Here is a 16,765-nt window from a genome sequence, read left to right on the forward strand (position 1 = left end):
TGGATGGCTGACAGAGCCACAGGGCCATGTGAAACCTGTCTTTGTGCTTTGAGACTGCTGTTGGCAGAGGGGCCAGACTTCAAGACAGAGGGTGAGAGACAGACCGGAGGCTGAGCTGATAGTACGGTGTGGGTTGGCTTTCATTCTCGTAGCCTTATCCCGTCTCACCAGCGCTTCTACTACTGCAGCCTCATCTGGAATTTCAGCCACTGTGTATGCGGACGTGGTCGCTCAGAGCCCGCGTAAGCATGTGCGTGATTTACAGCTCGCTCTGCACTCGTCTGTGATATTTTATGGTGAGATTTTAAGTTTTAAAACCGTGACTGGATCCCTATTTTCACTGAACAGTGGGGAATTTCCCTTCAAGTGTGGGAAAAAGAGCGTTGCTGCGTCTAATCTGCTTAGAAGTGAGGGCTAATGGCTGCTGGCAGCACAAAACAGAAGTTATCATGTGAAATGCATGTTGTCAGATTTAATGTAAAATATTATCCACTTACTTTGAAAGAAGCACAGAAACTTAACGGGGTGAAAGCACTAGTACAGAAATATTGCTACGGGTCAAATGGTGACATTGGATGCGCTCAGGCTTCAAAGAAGCTGGCGTAGCCTGAACTTTTATTATTAAGAATAACATCAAGCATGATGTAACTCACCCCTGGAAAACCAAACGGGTTAAGTGGAAAAGAGGGGAGATTTGTTACATGTTTAGCTTTGACATGAGATCGCAGATGTTTCTTTTAATAATCACTGGAAATCTGGAACCTTTCTCTGTCACTCCTTACCTTCGTGCAGAGCTCGACGAGCCAGGGCCTCAAACTCGGCGAAGTTGTGCACCAGGTAGCAGTGCTGGTCTTTGGGCTGAGAGGCCATGTCGTGTAGCTCCCTGATGTTACCCTGCCAGATGCCCAAAGTGAAGATCTCAACGCCGCGTTCTCTCAGAGCCGCCGCCACAGGCCGAGGGTCTCCACCGTTAGAGTAGCCGTCAGTGATGAGGAAAATCACCTTGGTGGCATTACTGCGGGAGTGACGAAGGATTTGCTGTTGGAGAAAAAGACATAGATCACATGAATAAATAAAGTTGAACTTGGCTCAATATTCTTTTTAAAGAATCAGTAAAGCTGCTCAGTAAAAGTCCAAAAGAACAAAAGTGCACACATAAGGGCGTTACACTGATCAGCTAAAACATTAACTGACAAGCCAGTAAAATCTAGTGCTCCACTGGGACGCATTTGGTCCTGGCATTCATGTGGATGTTAATTTGACACAAACAGCCACGTCAGTGTCATTCACTGACAGCGGGCCCTCCCAGATGGACAACGCATCCTGCAAATTGTTTAGAAATGATTCAAGGAACATAATAAAAAGTTTATTGTGTTGATCCGCCCTGCTAATTACCACAATCCCAAACTGATCACGCATCAACAAGCCGGAAGCCACAAGACCACAACGATGGCGTTGCAAATCAACATAGATCACCTACAGAGCTCCGATGTCCAAGCAGACATGCACAGATACTTTATTAGGTACACCTTACTAGTATGGGGTTGGACCCCCTTTTTTATTTGCCTCGAGACTGCTGCAAGATTTTGGTCCATTCAGAGATTTTGGTCCATTTTAACAGCATCACACATAGGGGTGGGCGGTATAAACGGTATATGGCCAATGGTAGAGATTTTTACTATACCGCTCTACCGCGATAGCGCATGTTGATGGTGTCATCATCAAGCTGTGCCTGTTTTGGTCAAAACCACTGCAGCGGCTGCAAACAACATCATCTGCAAATTATGCCGGGCAACAGTAATAGTAAAGAGACGAAGCACTTTTGGAATATGAGGAAAGCCAAAAACTGCGCTTCCTCTACTTCCCTACCATTGATTCATTAATGCCGAATTCTCTCGCAGCTGCTCTATTCCCATGTTGTTGCAGTATATGAATGACTAACCTCGTATTATGGATGGATTATCTCAGTTGTTCTCCTGACTGAAGTTTGGTCCGTGTATAGCATCCTGCTATGCAATTGCATTTGTCCCTATCCACCAGAAACCCTCACGTTAACTTTTATCGAGTGGAAAAAAGTTAGCGTTCATCCTTCAGCTTCACTGTGCTAATGTTATGCTAATCACACAGTTGCTGCAGATTTGTCTGCTGAACATCCATGATGCAAATCTCCCCTTCCACCAAAGCCCAAAGATGCTCTGTTGAACTGAGATCTGGTAACTGGACGACAGTGAACTCACTGCCATGTTCAAGAAGCCCGTTCGGTGTTTTTCTGTCCAGTTTTAATGAACCTTTGCAAGTCGTTTTCTGTTTTCTGTTCCGACCTGACAGGAGTGGCACTGGGGTGGGCTTTAAGGTTTGACATGTTGTGTGTTCAGAGATTATGCATAACTTGGCTCTAACAAATAGTTATTTAAGTTACCTTTGCCTTTCTATCAGCTCGAAGCAGTCTTGTCAGGGTCCTGGGTTTTTGACTGAAGTGTTTTGAGTTTCCTGTGCTTTTTGTCACTTTGTATTGTAAATTATATTCTCATTGTTGGTCTTTAGTTACTCCCTTAAGTCTAGTCTCTTGTATTCTGTGCCTAGTATTTCCCTCTGTGTATTATTTATCATCTCTAGCCTCTTGGTTCTTTCAGTTCTATGCCTTATGGTTTATGTCTCTGTGTTTCTTAGTGTCTCTGTCTCCACCGTGTCTAGTCCGCATCTCAGTGTTATACTTCCTGTTTTACTTTGAAGGTCTGTGTCTCATGTGAGTGTATCCTGCTTTGCTTCCTTGTCTCGTCAGTTCTGATTTCCCCCAGCTGTGCTCTCCTTCTGTGTCTCATTCCCTCGTTATTCCCCAGTGTATTTAAGCCCTGTGTTTCTCATTGTCTCTCATTGCTGTGTGTTACTCTCTCCCTGTGTTTGCTTATGAGCTTAGATTTCCCAGTGTAGTTTTGTTTTGTATGCTTTTCCCCTGCTAGCAAATAAAGCTGAGTTTTTTGAGTTTAAACCTTTTATCTGAGAGCCTGCATTTTGGGTCCAACTCCTGCCTGCCACACAGCGCTTCTTGACAAGTCTAGCCATTCTCCTCTAATATCTGACATCAACAAGGCATTTTCTCCCAGGGAACTGCTTCTCACTGGATATTTTCCATTCTCCAGACACATTATGATGCTCGGTTTGAACTTAGGCCGTCAGAGGTGTTTTGGCATTATGCTGTAGACCCTCAAAAATGTGAGAGCTGTCAGCTGAGACTGGAGAAGTCACTTGGATGAGTGACGGAACGTTTCTTCCACTAAAAGCGCTACGTCCAGATGAACAGAATCAACTTTTTGGAATTAGAGAGCTGTAGTAGCAATAGCTGTAGCAATAGTCTGAAACATAGCTCCCATATGACACTGCTTTTATCAATGTAAATGAACGCTAGAGGTGGTAATAAGATACTTTTTTGCCTCTAGATAGAGCCAACAGAGTAGTCACCATTGAGATCTTGTCTTAATGGTAAACTAACCTACCAGAAGACGTGAGAGCAGTATCAGAGTTCTCATCTAACTCTCTCCAAGAAAGTAAATTTCCCAAGATGTCACACTTATAGTCCGAGAAGTTTAAGTTGACAAGTGAGACAAACTTGAGCCGGACTTAATAGAGTCATGCTGTTACTGTACATGTTCACCATTCAAATACACACGTCCCACTCATTGCTGTGCATGTCAGCATGCGACCAATATAGCTGCAGCTCTTGTCACGTGACTAAATTGAATAACGAAGAACGTCACACAAGACCACTAACAACAGCCCTCAATACCAAGGTTCCTAAAAACCCTACATCAGCAGGACAGGCAATGAGAGCAGGATGGGGAGAAGGGACCAAAAAAAAAAGAAGGAGAAAGTCTACAATTGTAATTATTTCTCCTACAGACTATGCAGCTGCTTGCCAGTGGTCTAAAACCACCAGGGAACAGTGGGCAACACAGACCGAGTTGCTGTGTCCGCCCCAGACACCAGCTCCAGTTTACAAACTAACTTTAGCCACCGTTTACAATCCAGCACATGCAATTAGACAGGACATTAAAGTTAGAGAAACATATCTTTATTTTCTCGAGAGCACAGAACAAAAATCCAACACTTTGCTGTGGAGGCCAAGCTCAAAGTGTCTTGTTATGTTGTAAGTGGAGGTTGGATAAAAAGAAAAAGCAGTCGGAACAACAAGGTAGAGAAGAACCAACGAATAAAAGAAGCACAACGAGCCAAGATGAAGTCAGAAGGACAGATATCCACTTACACACTTACGCACTTATGCAAAGGCAAAAAGGGCATATCATAAAGAATTTTTTAACGAAGACGAAGATGGAAAGGAAACAAAGAAAAGCGTGTTAAGAGGATATTCTTCTGTATCCCGAATCCAAACAGCACATGATATCTAAACATGACAGATTGTAAAATACGAGAGGTGAAGAGAGACGAGACACGCAAGGGTGTGACCGCCGAGGAGCAGGAGAGTAAGTTCTGCTCTTTATTGTCTAATTGGCTCAACTTCAAGCAGCTCTGGCAGGAGCAGAGTAATTACAGAGCCCGTGGAGCTAAAGGGGAAGAAAAGGAAGATGGAGAGAGAATAGATGAGAGAGAGAGAGGTTACGTTCTCTGATTCTCAAAAATCCAGCTGCTCGCTCTGGTTCTCAGTCCGGAGAGGCCGGCTACGCCCACTCCCAGCTGTCAGTGCACACTGGCAAGCCCGTCACCCCCCCCCCCGGGCTCCTACCAGGTGTTAGCAGGGTGTTGTGTGAATCCAAATGTTAACATTTCAAGACTCTTCATGTCAAAACAAATGAAGAAGCTGGTGTGGATTAGTGAGCACTGTTAGCTGTATTTCTTTTTTAATGTCTTTTATTAGCTGTCTGCTAAAACTACAGTGGGGTTTCTGCTTTCGCTTTGAGTCAGTGGCTGGTGTTAGTGACTGTGGAGATGCCACCAAATGGAGCATATGCATGCATACCCACTAATAATACCCTCCACATAGTTTAGGTCAGGGTATTAACATAAAGGCGACCGCAGGAGCCCGAGTGTGGGAAGGCACTGCCCTTTATAGTTACTCTCAGCATGCATCTTATCATTCAAGGCATAAAGCAGAGAGGGCAGCAGGTAATGATGCACAATGGTATTTCATGAATAGGAACAAATGCATGTGCTACTAATCAACAGCTGCTAAATAAAGCAGGTTTTTGTGTGCACAGGTATAAAATGCAGTTCTGCTTGATAATATAGTCGTAATAGATATAGACTGCAGCTGTTTTTGCTCAGAAAAATTAATTTCCCTTGATAGAGCACGGGAAAAAAATATAATAATAAAGCAGTCATTCTCTAATAACCGAGGGGAGAGAGAAAGAAAGATGAAAAAAGTAGAATTTAAGCTTCAAAGAGTAACATGTGTTTGAGACTTAGCCAGCAAGCTGTAAAAGTCCGGCCAAATCCAAGTCGTGCTTAAAGTTTTTAAAATGTTGTTCTTTCTTAATCCATGTAATAACCTACATAAAACAACGAGATGACATCATTGTGCTTACACTCTTAACTGTGCTGAATCTAAATATAAAAAAAAATTCCACCAGCTCTATTAAAAATGTGATTTTATTTCAGTAAACTTAAACTTGAACTTAACATTGATTAGCCGTGAAAAAAAGGGGCAAACCACCCGGGGCTGCAACTCTGACCCTACACCATGACGGCACATCGTAAATAAGCACAGTCAAACGCACTGGATGGGGATTTATAGTATCACATAATTTACTGGAGCAATCGTCTCATGCTTCAAGGGCTGTTCGGAGGAACTCTGGACAGCTATATGTCAGCTAGAGGTTTCTCTGTGTTGTACACCCTGTGCATTTATTCAATTACACTCTGGCAGAGCCTTCAATGGTGGCCGGCGTAGCTCCAGAGAGGAGATAATAAGCAGGCAGCAGTGGGACAGCTGATACACCCAAACCAGATACACTTCAGTATCTGGTTTGGGGCCAGTGTTATCTGTCAAAGCATCTGTGATAGTGAAGGGACCAGCAGGCCTCGAGGGATTAGTTGTAAGAGCAATGAATCCATCTCCTCTCCAGCAACGCCTCAAACTCTGGCAAGAAAGAAGAGTGAGACGAGCAGCCCATATGTGGAGTTGATGATTTTTTTTTTTTAATGTACAGGAAAAATGTATTGTCTCTTAGACACACTGTACATGCAGAAATACCATCCAGCAGGACCTGTTTTCTAGAAACTGTATTCGTTGCTCTGCTGCACGCGTCGAGGATACTGCAGAATTTATCAGGGGTCATGTATCTGTGTCCAGTTTCTTGTAATATCTTTTACACCTTCCCCTCCATTTTCTCTGCATTTTTTCCTGCATTTGGATAGTCATATTTAATTAGAATCAACCAATTAAAAGAAAAAATGATGAGTAAGACATAGTAAAGGTACATCAGTAGGCAGTCTTCAGTTACAGACTTGCATTTGGGGATTGAATGTCTGATTTCATCAGAATCAGTTTGTGAAGGTCCAATCTTCTTTAAACTTTCTTGCTCGATCTGTGGTCTTACTGGCTACCTAAAAGTTCTACTGAAAGCAGAATGATGTTTATCTTGTAGGGTGCTTCTCCCTTTGAGATTGGATAAGATGGCCAGACATTAGTCAGGAGGGACTCACAGAGCTGCTACTCCTCCATACTGAAGGCAACCAAGGTGCTTCAGGCATCTGACCAGGAAGCCTCCTGGGTGTGTGCTAGATGAGGCGTTTCATGCATTTCCTACCAGGTGTAGGACCTGCAGCAAACCCAAGGTGTGCTGGAGAGATTATGCCTTGGTACCATCTCAATGCCGTCCCGAGAAGAGCTGGAGGAGGTGGGATAAGCGGCAGACAATGGATAGATAAATGATTGGATGGATATATGGTATGATTGATAAAGCAGAGTATGATTTAGGGTGTCACAATGATATGAATGGGATGCTAGTGCAGTGCAGTTTAAACACACTCATTTTCAAAGATGGAAACCTGCAGAGGAAATAAAACCTGAGCAGATGCTTGTATGATTAGAACTTCAAAAGCAGGCACCTCATTGCATTTGGCAGAAGTGACTACAAAACATTTCCACACCTTGAGGGGCTAACGACAGTGCCAAGGTACCACAGCTGTTAATCAAAGCTTTATAAATGCATGGCAGCTATCCTGAATTCAAATGAGGACCTCTGTACCACCACCATGCTGCTGTCATCCCATCAGCCCCATCCCATAACTTTGATCAGAGCCTGAACCCACCTGGTTCTGAGTAAAGCTGGTTAATGATTCTTTCTGCATTGGCAGCAGCGGGCACCGCTTGGAAATGTGCACTTGAGTATGTGCTCACTCAAATATACCGGCTGATAAAGTTGAATAGTGAAAGCTGTTGTTATAATCCGCCACAGTTTTTTACTTCTCTGAGATCCACGTTCCAGAAACAAAAACTTTATTTGCAGGCATTCCACAGAGGACAAAAACAAGCAACCCAACTGCATCCGTTCGGAAAGCTGTCTCCCCGTCGGTCGGAAGTTGGAGGGCTTATTTTGACAGGCTATCTGCTCTTGGCTTTGGTGGTAAGAATAACAACAACATTTCTGTAGGAGCCCAACAGGACAACATGCACACATTTAGGGACAATCACAGACACCAGACTCAATGTTGGTGTTATTGAGCAACATTTCAGGGACACATACTTTGGATATTTCAGAAAAACTAGGTCACTTACTCACTTACTTATTTGATTTTTTTTTCTTGGTTGAATCACTGATTCTTTAGCAGTGTTGTTTCTGTTAGCAAAAAAGCTTCACAGAAATACAAAACCATAGCAGATTTACTTAAAGTAAATGTCTTAACTCCTACCTGTGGTTGGGTCTCATTTTTGAGGCAAATGACTCCTGAAATGTTTTCACTTGAGAGCACACTTTTTTGGATCTCTTGTAGCTCCAACAGATTTGAAGTCATTTTTCCAAGCCTCTCACACATTGTTTCATGCCCCATCATCTCTGTTTCAGTGACTTTATTCCACAGAACTCATTTTCATCAGATTGGTTTCCACACGCGCCAACCAGCTGCTCATGCCCATCGAAAAGGATATTTGGCCCACAGCATGAATTGCAAATCAAGTATATTTACACTCAACATTTCTAAAAGTTCTTAAATAAAGTTTTTAGATGGATTTTCTACCTTTCAACTTGTCTGTTAAATGACTTGCAGAGACCTGAAAGTTGCCTCAGAGCAATCTGCCTCATAAATCTAATTTCATTTTGTTGCCAGTGTGAGGTTATTATCACGTGCTAAATCAAGTTTCTAATGCTCTGTGGAGCATTAGAAACTTGTGGCTGTGGAGTGAAGGAAAGCTAAAGGCTTCCAAAAATATCTTTCCTCTGAAGTGCTGTTTAAAAAAAAGCTGTACTTTGGGTTAAAGTAGTTCAAGTAGAAGGTTTTTAAAGGGTTCATGCTCTTCACTGAATTATGACGACAGGCTATCAGAACTTTCTAGATAAAATGTGAAAAATGTTTCCTGTGATATGCAGATCAAAAATGTATGTTCTGCTTTGTGAGATAGTCTGCACTGATATATTCACAGTTTAATGTTAACATAGCTATTTATTTTTGTATTATTTTTTAATGTTTTGTCTATTTAAAAGTAGAATGGGAGGCAGAGCCTTGAGCTGCCACGCCTCTCTCCAAAGGATCCAGCTCCTAGTTTGGGAGCTGGATCTTTGGGAGCTTTGACTCTACTTTTAAAATTCAAGTTTGTAAGGCTTAAAATTTTCAGTTTTAGAAAGAGCTCATAGGAAAACCTGGTAACAGGTAACACTGAGTCATCCCTTATGCTGCTATATGCTTCGCTTTCTTCTACAGTTCCCTTTTTACTATAACTTAATGGGGCTCTGCTTGTGAAAAAGCAGCCAATGTCCAAAGAAAAACTTTGAAAGGCTTTCAAAAAACCTTAAAAAAACCTATTGTTCAAAACAACTTTTCAAATTTAGAAGAAAGTGTGGCTCCTTGGAAGCAAAATACAAGAAAATGAGGGGTTGTTCAAGACAAATTTAGAGGTATGTAAAGTATACAAAAGTAAACAAATTGAAAGCCATACAATGAAGGAATCCTATCACACTGTAGAAATGACAGCAGAAATAAACAACACTGCACAGTCTGTGTTCGTATGTCACCTGTAAAACAGCACAGGAACTGAATACAAATGCTTCCTAACACCAGCTTGAAGCAGTAATATTCTATTTTCTTTCTTTTGTTATGATGATCAGAAAATTAGTTGTAATAGTGAAGCATGTGCAGGATGTCCCATCCTTTTCCAGATCCAAACTATTTCTAACACATATTTTATCTTCTGCATTTCTGGTAGTTTTCCTGTTATTGTTAAACTAGACAGGATAATTTGTCTTCACTGATTTATTCTTTTGCTACCCATTTCTCCCAAGAGAGGTTACAAGAAATCTCCAAAAGTCCAAATAACAAGATTAATGATTTATTTTGACAACACAAAGACTATTATGAGGAGCAAACTGTTTCTCTGGGGTGTGTGATTGGATCACAATCACTGCCTCGCTGAGCCTTTTCTGAAAGAGCAACACTGAGGCTAGTTGTCAGATAATTGAAAAAGCTTCTCATTTGCCAGCCAAGATAGCCTTTCGCCTTGACATCACATTGTTGAAATAGCTTCTCTCCTTCTCTCTGTGTCTCTCCCTCTCTCTCTCTCTTGTTGTTCCTGGTTGAGTTGTTGAGTTTGATGAATGGTGTTGTGACAGAAGCCATCAAGCTAACACACACAGCTGTCCAGCCTACTGTGTCTGGCAATTAACTAACTGTCCACACTCTCTCTTGGCCAACACTTCGGATGGCGCTGTACTTCTTAGTCAAACTGAGTTTGTTTAAAAATCCTCTCACATAGGCAGACTTTGGTGAAGACTTTTAAATTATTAGGTACTGGTAAGTATGTCACTGGTTGCCAAATTGGGAGCAATTTCCTGTAATGGCTCTCCTCTTCTATGAATAGTTTTCTAGTCCTAAATTTTTTTGCCAACTACACCCCTGACAGGTTAACAATCATCTATGCAATCCTCATGTAACGTCAAAAACACTCTTTGTGGTTTTGAGAACCTCCACTTAAGGCATAATGATTGATGAGTGATCTTTTCTGAAAGTTAAACTGAAATTAAATTGTTTTTGTCCAATGCAGCATAGAAATTGCATCTTCTCTCTAAATTACTCATCCCATGTTCTCATTTGAGAACAAACACACACGCACACAGTGACAGGCTGCTCTGAGCAACTGGGAGAAAAAGAAGTGCTGATGTATTTCCACAAAGTCTTTTTTAAATACATTACGACACTATGTTACACTGGAAAAAAAGCAGCAACAAAGCAATAGTCGCCTCAAGGTGCTTTATATTTTAAGATGAAGACACTAAATTCAAACGACTACTTTTGAGCATGCACTTGGTGACATTGGGAAAGAAAAACACCCTTTTAACAGGAAGGAACCTTCAGCAGCTCAGGGAGGCATTGATGGCGATGACTAGGAGGCAAAATGTGATCACATTTTTTGACTTAATCATGAAGTATTGTGTGGGATATGAAGGTCAGGTGAGGTTGCTTGATATGCAGATGAGATTGTAGGGGATGTCTAAGATTTACATAAAATATTAGCTATATTCGATCTATATGAGTGAATTAACTAGGTCAGAAACATAAACAAATGGAAAAACCTGTGGAGGACTCTCGCGCCTCGATACTTGCACTTGATCCCTGATACAGATTTCAGATATTGTACAGGCTCATTTATTAGCCAAACAAGTTTTCTTTTGAAACCTAAGATAAGATCTTAAAATATTACATTAAAGCTGAAATGAGACGAAAAAATATTTGAAAGATTGAGAAGTTGACCTTACTAATTGTGATATTCAAATTAAAATGTCATTATTTCATACACTGGTACAAAAAACAGTTTATTTTGAAATTTCTGTTCCTCTGACCCCGGTAAATAAAGGGAAAGAGCTGTTTTACTTCACTGGGAAAAATAAACAGGGGCAGTAATGATCTGAGTGAGACTTGGACATTATATTTTAGGTCATTCACAATTTCTCTTTTTTGTTCAGAGTTTGTTGTTTGGGGTTTTTTTGTGTGGACATTTTTAGGATTTAATTGATATGTACACTTTTGGGCCCTGTACTATGAAGCGAGTTCAGTATAGCCAAAGTACTCCTTTCTGGCTTCACTTACCGAGATATCAGCCATCAGGCTTTGCAGTCAGACAAAGTTGCTAAATTACTCCAGGGGTTCGCAATTTAGCAATAAGCATATTCACATTAAAGAGATGTTGCTGGAAGTATCTGATTGTAGATAAGTCTACTGGTAACTGAGGGGTCTGGTTTTACAAAGAAAGATTATGTTTTTATGTTAGAAAAATATGCAGAGGTTAAACACATAATCTGGACTGAAAATTAAAACAGCTGCTGCACACAAAGCAGCGATGTGAGTGTATGTGAGAGGGAAAACTCATTACAGTAGTTTAGTATTAAAAGCGCTGCATGAATGTGTGTGTCATGGCTAGACGGTCCTCACCGATCGTCTTGCCAATTTGTTGTGGTGTTTGTGTGTACTGTGTCGTGTTCTCCTCTCCATCCTGTGCATGTGTTTTTCTGCTGGAACATGTACTTCCGGAAGCCGTGGCAGTTGACCGGAGGGGAGTGTCCTGAGCTAGAATCATCGCACCTGTGCGGAATTACCTTACCAGCACAGACCTATTTAATGGGGCGGTTGAGTCACAACCAACGCTGGAACGTTGAACTAAACCGGGGTTCAGGGATTGGAGGAGGAGCCGGCACCAGGAGTTGTTGTGGATTATTACTGCACTGTCACCGTGAGGAGAGGTCGCCGTATCACTGCACTGCCCTTTTTGGATTATAGACTCGAACTGTTAACTCACCTTTTCACTGTAAATAAATCCACTGTCATTCTGCAAGGAGTCTCGCACCTGAGTCCTTTAATCCAATTCACCATGACAGTGTGAGTGATTTCATGTACAAGTTGGCGCCTAAATTAGTGCATTCAGCAGAAAAAATGAAAGGAATAAAGTTGTGCTAAGACTATATTTATTACTGATGCTCATCCGGGAAACACAAAGACTAGAATATACTGAAAACCTTTAGACCCTTCTGCTATTCATGCACAGAGGTTTGAGTGATGTTTCAGGAACGGTAATGCTATTTTCCAGAGACTTTGCTGGGCAACAGGCGGTAATTTCATACCTGTTAGGTCTACAGTATATGTTCGCATGGCAATTTAGCCCTAGTAAGGAATGAACCACATTCATAGTCCAGGGTTAACCCCGACATTATAGTTTACCAGCCAGGAGAGTTAGTTAGCTAAATATATACAAAATAAAGAGCTATTGAGCAGCCTTCCTCCTTTTAGAGATATGTTTTTACCCCTTTTTGTGAAACTTCAATATAAACGAATGGCACACAGTCTCACTCACTATTGGTCAATAATCAGTTTGTCATCATTTCTTGGTACCTACCAGAAAGCCAGAAGAATCTTAGATTTAGAGCCAGAAATGACATGGCTTTTTTTGTGGAATGCGTTTTGTTGAGGCTATTGTTGGTAGGAAAGCTATCTCTGCCTTTTTCGCTGTAAACAGATCCCTTTACTATATGACTAATGGAATCAATCACCAAAAAGTGACAGCTAATGTTTTTTTTTTAAATCATCCAATAATGTGCTTGCACCTAAATTGTATTCTGGCTACACTCCTATAAATCCATGATATGAAAAACATTTTTTAACATGGAATTTGACATGTTATGCAATATTTGCAATACAGAGAGCATTACCTCACTCTCCGAGCAGCCACGGCATCATCTCCAAGGCCTAGCTTTGATTTTTGAAATAAACAGAGGCAACAGTGTGGTGAAGCTTGTTGCTTTCCTGACTCCAGACTGGCATGTTGAAACTGCTTATGCGCAGGGAATGATTTGGGGACTGTCGCCGGCTTAAAGCATCCATGAAAATGTATCCCATCTCTTCCAGACTTGGGTCAGACCACACTGCACAGACAGACGCAGCATTTTCCTTTGTTATGCTGACTCTTGTTGCTGTAGCTGCATTTCTTCCTCATGTTCCTTTCTCCATGTCCTCCTCTTCTCCTGAGGGGTTTATTTATCTTGGTATCAATTTTTGGTGGAGATTTCCTCTTATTAAGCAGAAAATTGAGATGTCAGCGACTGTGGTCGATATTACCGTAAAGTTGCAATTCATTGATTGTTGTTGTTGTTCTGGACTGGGCCAGTCGTTAGTAGGGTTATATTAGACCTTATAACATCAAGAGGAAGCTCATGCTGGGAGGTCCATTGAAGAGGAGGAGGAGGAGGACACATCTAGGTCATTATTGCTCTGGGATTGTATGGATTCAGCCTGAGTTACCATGGATTTGCACAATGGAAAAGCTTGCTATAAATAACACGATGTTATGCATATTTGTTCTCCGAGAAAATGAACGAAAACAGTAATACAAATGTGCTGTTGCTGGGAAACACTTGCATTTAGTGTTTAGTGAAGTGAAACTGATTATATTTGCTTTTGTGTTCTTCTTTGAAAAAGTTAGGTGGGGGTTTGGGGGTGATTTGTATCGTGCGCTGGGGGACGGTTTTCCTGCCAGCACATGGCCTTTCAAAATGAACTGATTAAAACTCTGGCCAATACAAACTTTGTCTCTATATTTGGACAACTACTTGGAACAACGTTTCTTGCCGAGGTTGAAAAGACAACTAATAGTCTCTAAAATGGAAATCTTACACAATTCGAAGAGGAGAAGGTTAAAAAGTTAACAAAAAGACTCACACATGACGACAAATGGATGCAAGCATACTTGTGGGTTCACATACATGTACCAATTACCTACCTACAGTCATTTACACAAACAGAGACAGACAGACAAACTTATGAACACACTCACTTACCAAAGAAAACAACCCAATGGAATCTGACATGCTCAAACTCTAACCTCAACATAGCAAGTGGTTTACTAATAGACCTACAAACCTTAGCCCATAAAAACATGTTATTTAGGCTGCCACTACTGGCTCTTTGAAATATTTTTGGTTTTTTCAAGTGCCAACGAATGACGCTTTTGGTAAATTTTAATCTCAAGATGCCAAAGAAAATCCATGTGCTTAAAGAATTTGTGTGATTTGTGCCTTTAATCACTGCAGAGAGAAGACACAGCCCCATCTCAGAGGTATAAAGTTGATTTGTAGCAGCAAGATGAAAGTTACACAAGGCCAAATCAACACTACACTAATCAAAAGCAGTGTATTGCTTCAAAGACAATGCGCATTACTCATTTGTTACTGGAGCCTGACTGATACATTGGTATGCAATTTGTGAAAAAGCGTAGCACAGAAAAGTCTCAGTCACACAGCCTAGAAACCCCCCAGGTCACCTTGCTAATGAAAAATGTCTATTTGTCCGACCGGCTCCTGGAGGTTACTGACAGTAGCTTGGTGAAATAGTAAGGAGCATGATGGACTGAAAACCTCCTGTTTTTGGTTGATGAAAGACTGCAAAGGTCTGCTGCAGTTTGCATGAAGCCAATCTGTGTGCCTACAATGTACACCAACTCCTTACCAAGTAGTAGCAAAACTTGAAAAAGAGCAAAAAAAACCCACAGGTATACGGAGAAAGTTCTGGCTCACCGCTGAAGCCAATACATTTCAAAACTTTTACTTTGAAATCTCCGTTTCTGTTTTGCATTGCCCTCTTCACAGTTTCAATTCTACTTGGTGAGAAGTTGGCAGGTGTCTTCCATGTAAACTACAGACAACTGCAGCAATCTGACCAAAGCAATAACAAGGAACCTCCAGCAACCACTCGCTGGGGAATACACATCTTTTCCAAGTGACCTGTGGTTGCCAGTGGGGTCTGATGCCTTGCTAAGGCTGGACGACTACCATAACTCTGGCAAATGCTGACTGTCAAATTATTAACAATTAGGGATGCACACATGCATTGCAGAAACAAAGATAAACTCCACTCTTCTGAGAATATTTAAATTTCAAATATGAAAGAAAGAAGAAATTCCAAACTGAGAGATCCCTCTGCAATTGCCTATTCGTAAATGCTTTTAATAACACTTTACAGTGTAACTATAAAGCAATTTATCTTCTCAAGGAGGTGAAGTAAAACGACAAATAAACCAAACAGAAGCAGACAACTCGCTGATAAGACGAATTCCTCTAATAACATAATCCTAGTGCTTCTGTTACACAGGCACATAGACAGACACTGACATAAGATAAGATAACCTTTATTAGTCCCACACGTGGGAAGAATATGAGCAAGAATATGAGAGTATACTTGTAAACTCAGTAAGAAGCTTTATCTGCCAAGGTACCTAAATCTTGCTTTAGCTGTAGCGTGAGAAGCAAGAGGGGAGGACCAAGAGCTTCAAAATATAAAAATGTCCTGACATTGACCAGAAAACCTCAGATTAGATATACAGAGGGTGGGTGACTTCATTCTGCTTCATTCTATGCAGAGGATGTCATTACTACACTATACCTTTAAATAACACATAGTTTATATTCCACTATATTGAAAGATGCTTAACAGTCCTGGCAATAAGGTCCACAGCAGCTGTTCTGGAGTGTTTTTAAGGGCCACATTAACGATTTTATTGTCTTGAAAATGTCAGCTAGTATTAAAATACACTATTTATAGAGCTGGCAACTTTAAATTGGTTGGTTAAACCACTGAAAATTCCACAACAGGCGACAAAGAAAACCAATAGGTCCTCCTAATTGTTTGTAACCTTCTGCTTCTTGTTATGGACAAAATTATATAACTGAAAGCTACGATACAGATCCAAAGTTTGAAGTCAAGAGCTTGGTATCTGTTTCAAAATTCCAGAATTGGTCAGGGTCTATTCAACTCTAAATGAAAACCTTTCATATGAAAAATATGTGCTAGACAACCTACTTTTAATAGAACCACAGCTTCAGGAGCAGAGTGACCCAGTGGAAACACACTTTTTCCAGTTAGATCAAGGTTTCTAATAGCAGAATAACACAGCTGAACACAGACCAGTGAAGGTGCTGACAGCCAGTTCTTGCGCCTGCTTGCCTCTCTGGCCTTTGACCCTACCAACACAGTCTTAGTCTTCAAAGTCTTCTCACCTCTCCATCCTGAATATCACACATTTTTGATTTTCCTCTGAGCCTCTTAGCCTCACCACTCTCACTGACCCCACCCACCAGCCACTCATTTATCACTTTCACACACACACAGCTTCACAAGGCTGCTGTTAGCAGCACGTATCAATTGCTGAGCAGCAGCTATTTTAAGTGAGAGGGAATCTGCGTGTAGTTGAGAGCATATTCATGCATGGACATGCACACAGTGGAAAAACGGAAAGAGAGGCTAAGAGAGTGAGCATGATGTGTGCATGTGTGTGGATCTAACAGGCCAGAGATATTAACACTGGAGATACTTTACACTGAAGCAGGTTTTATGCCTTTTTCCTTTCACGTTATTTACAATAACACACAATATTTATCAGAAAACGATAAAAAGTGGTGGTCAGTTGTTCATCAGTCTGCTAAATGCTAGACAAGTTATCATAAGACGAGGAACTTGGGCAGAGGCCTGTTACACTATCACCTTTGACTTCAGAGGACTGCCCTCCTCATTAGCTCTGTGAAGTTTCACACTATTTCTATCAAAAAGATTTCTGATGCTT

At 41.1% G+C, this 16,765-nt stretch overlaps 1 protein-coding gene across 2 annotated transcripts in view; it reads right to left on the minus strand.

Moving 5' to 3' along the window:
- svep1 (sushi, von Willebrand factor type A, EGF and pentraxin domain containing 1) overlaps positions 1–16,765 on the minus strand; it is a 109,147-nt gene that overhangs the window by 70,759 nt on the left and 21,623 nt on the right. For both annotated transcript variants that reach the window (XM_085349514.1, XM_085349513.1), the window contains exon 2: positions 783–1,038. In XM_085349514.1, coding sequence (XP_085205640.1) covers positions 783–1,038 — 256 coding nt within the window. The remainder of the gene's footprint in view (positions 1–782; positions 1,039–16,765) is intronic.

Source organism: Diplotaxodon limnothrissa, linkage group LG3, assembly GCF_057381915.1.
Source record: "Diplotaxodon limnothrissa isolate DT_005_m linkage group LG3, D_limnothrissa_male_GT1.1, whole genome shotgun sequence".
Lineage (NCBI taxonomy): Eukaryota > Metazoa > Chordata > Actinopteri > Cichliformes > Cichlidae > Diplotaxodon > Diplotaxodon limnothrissa.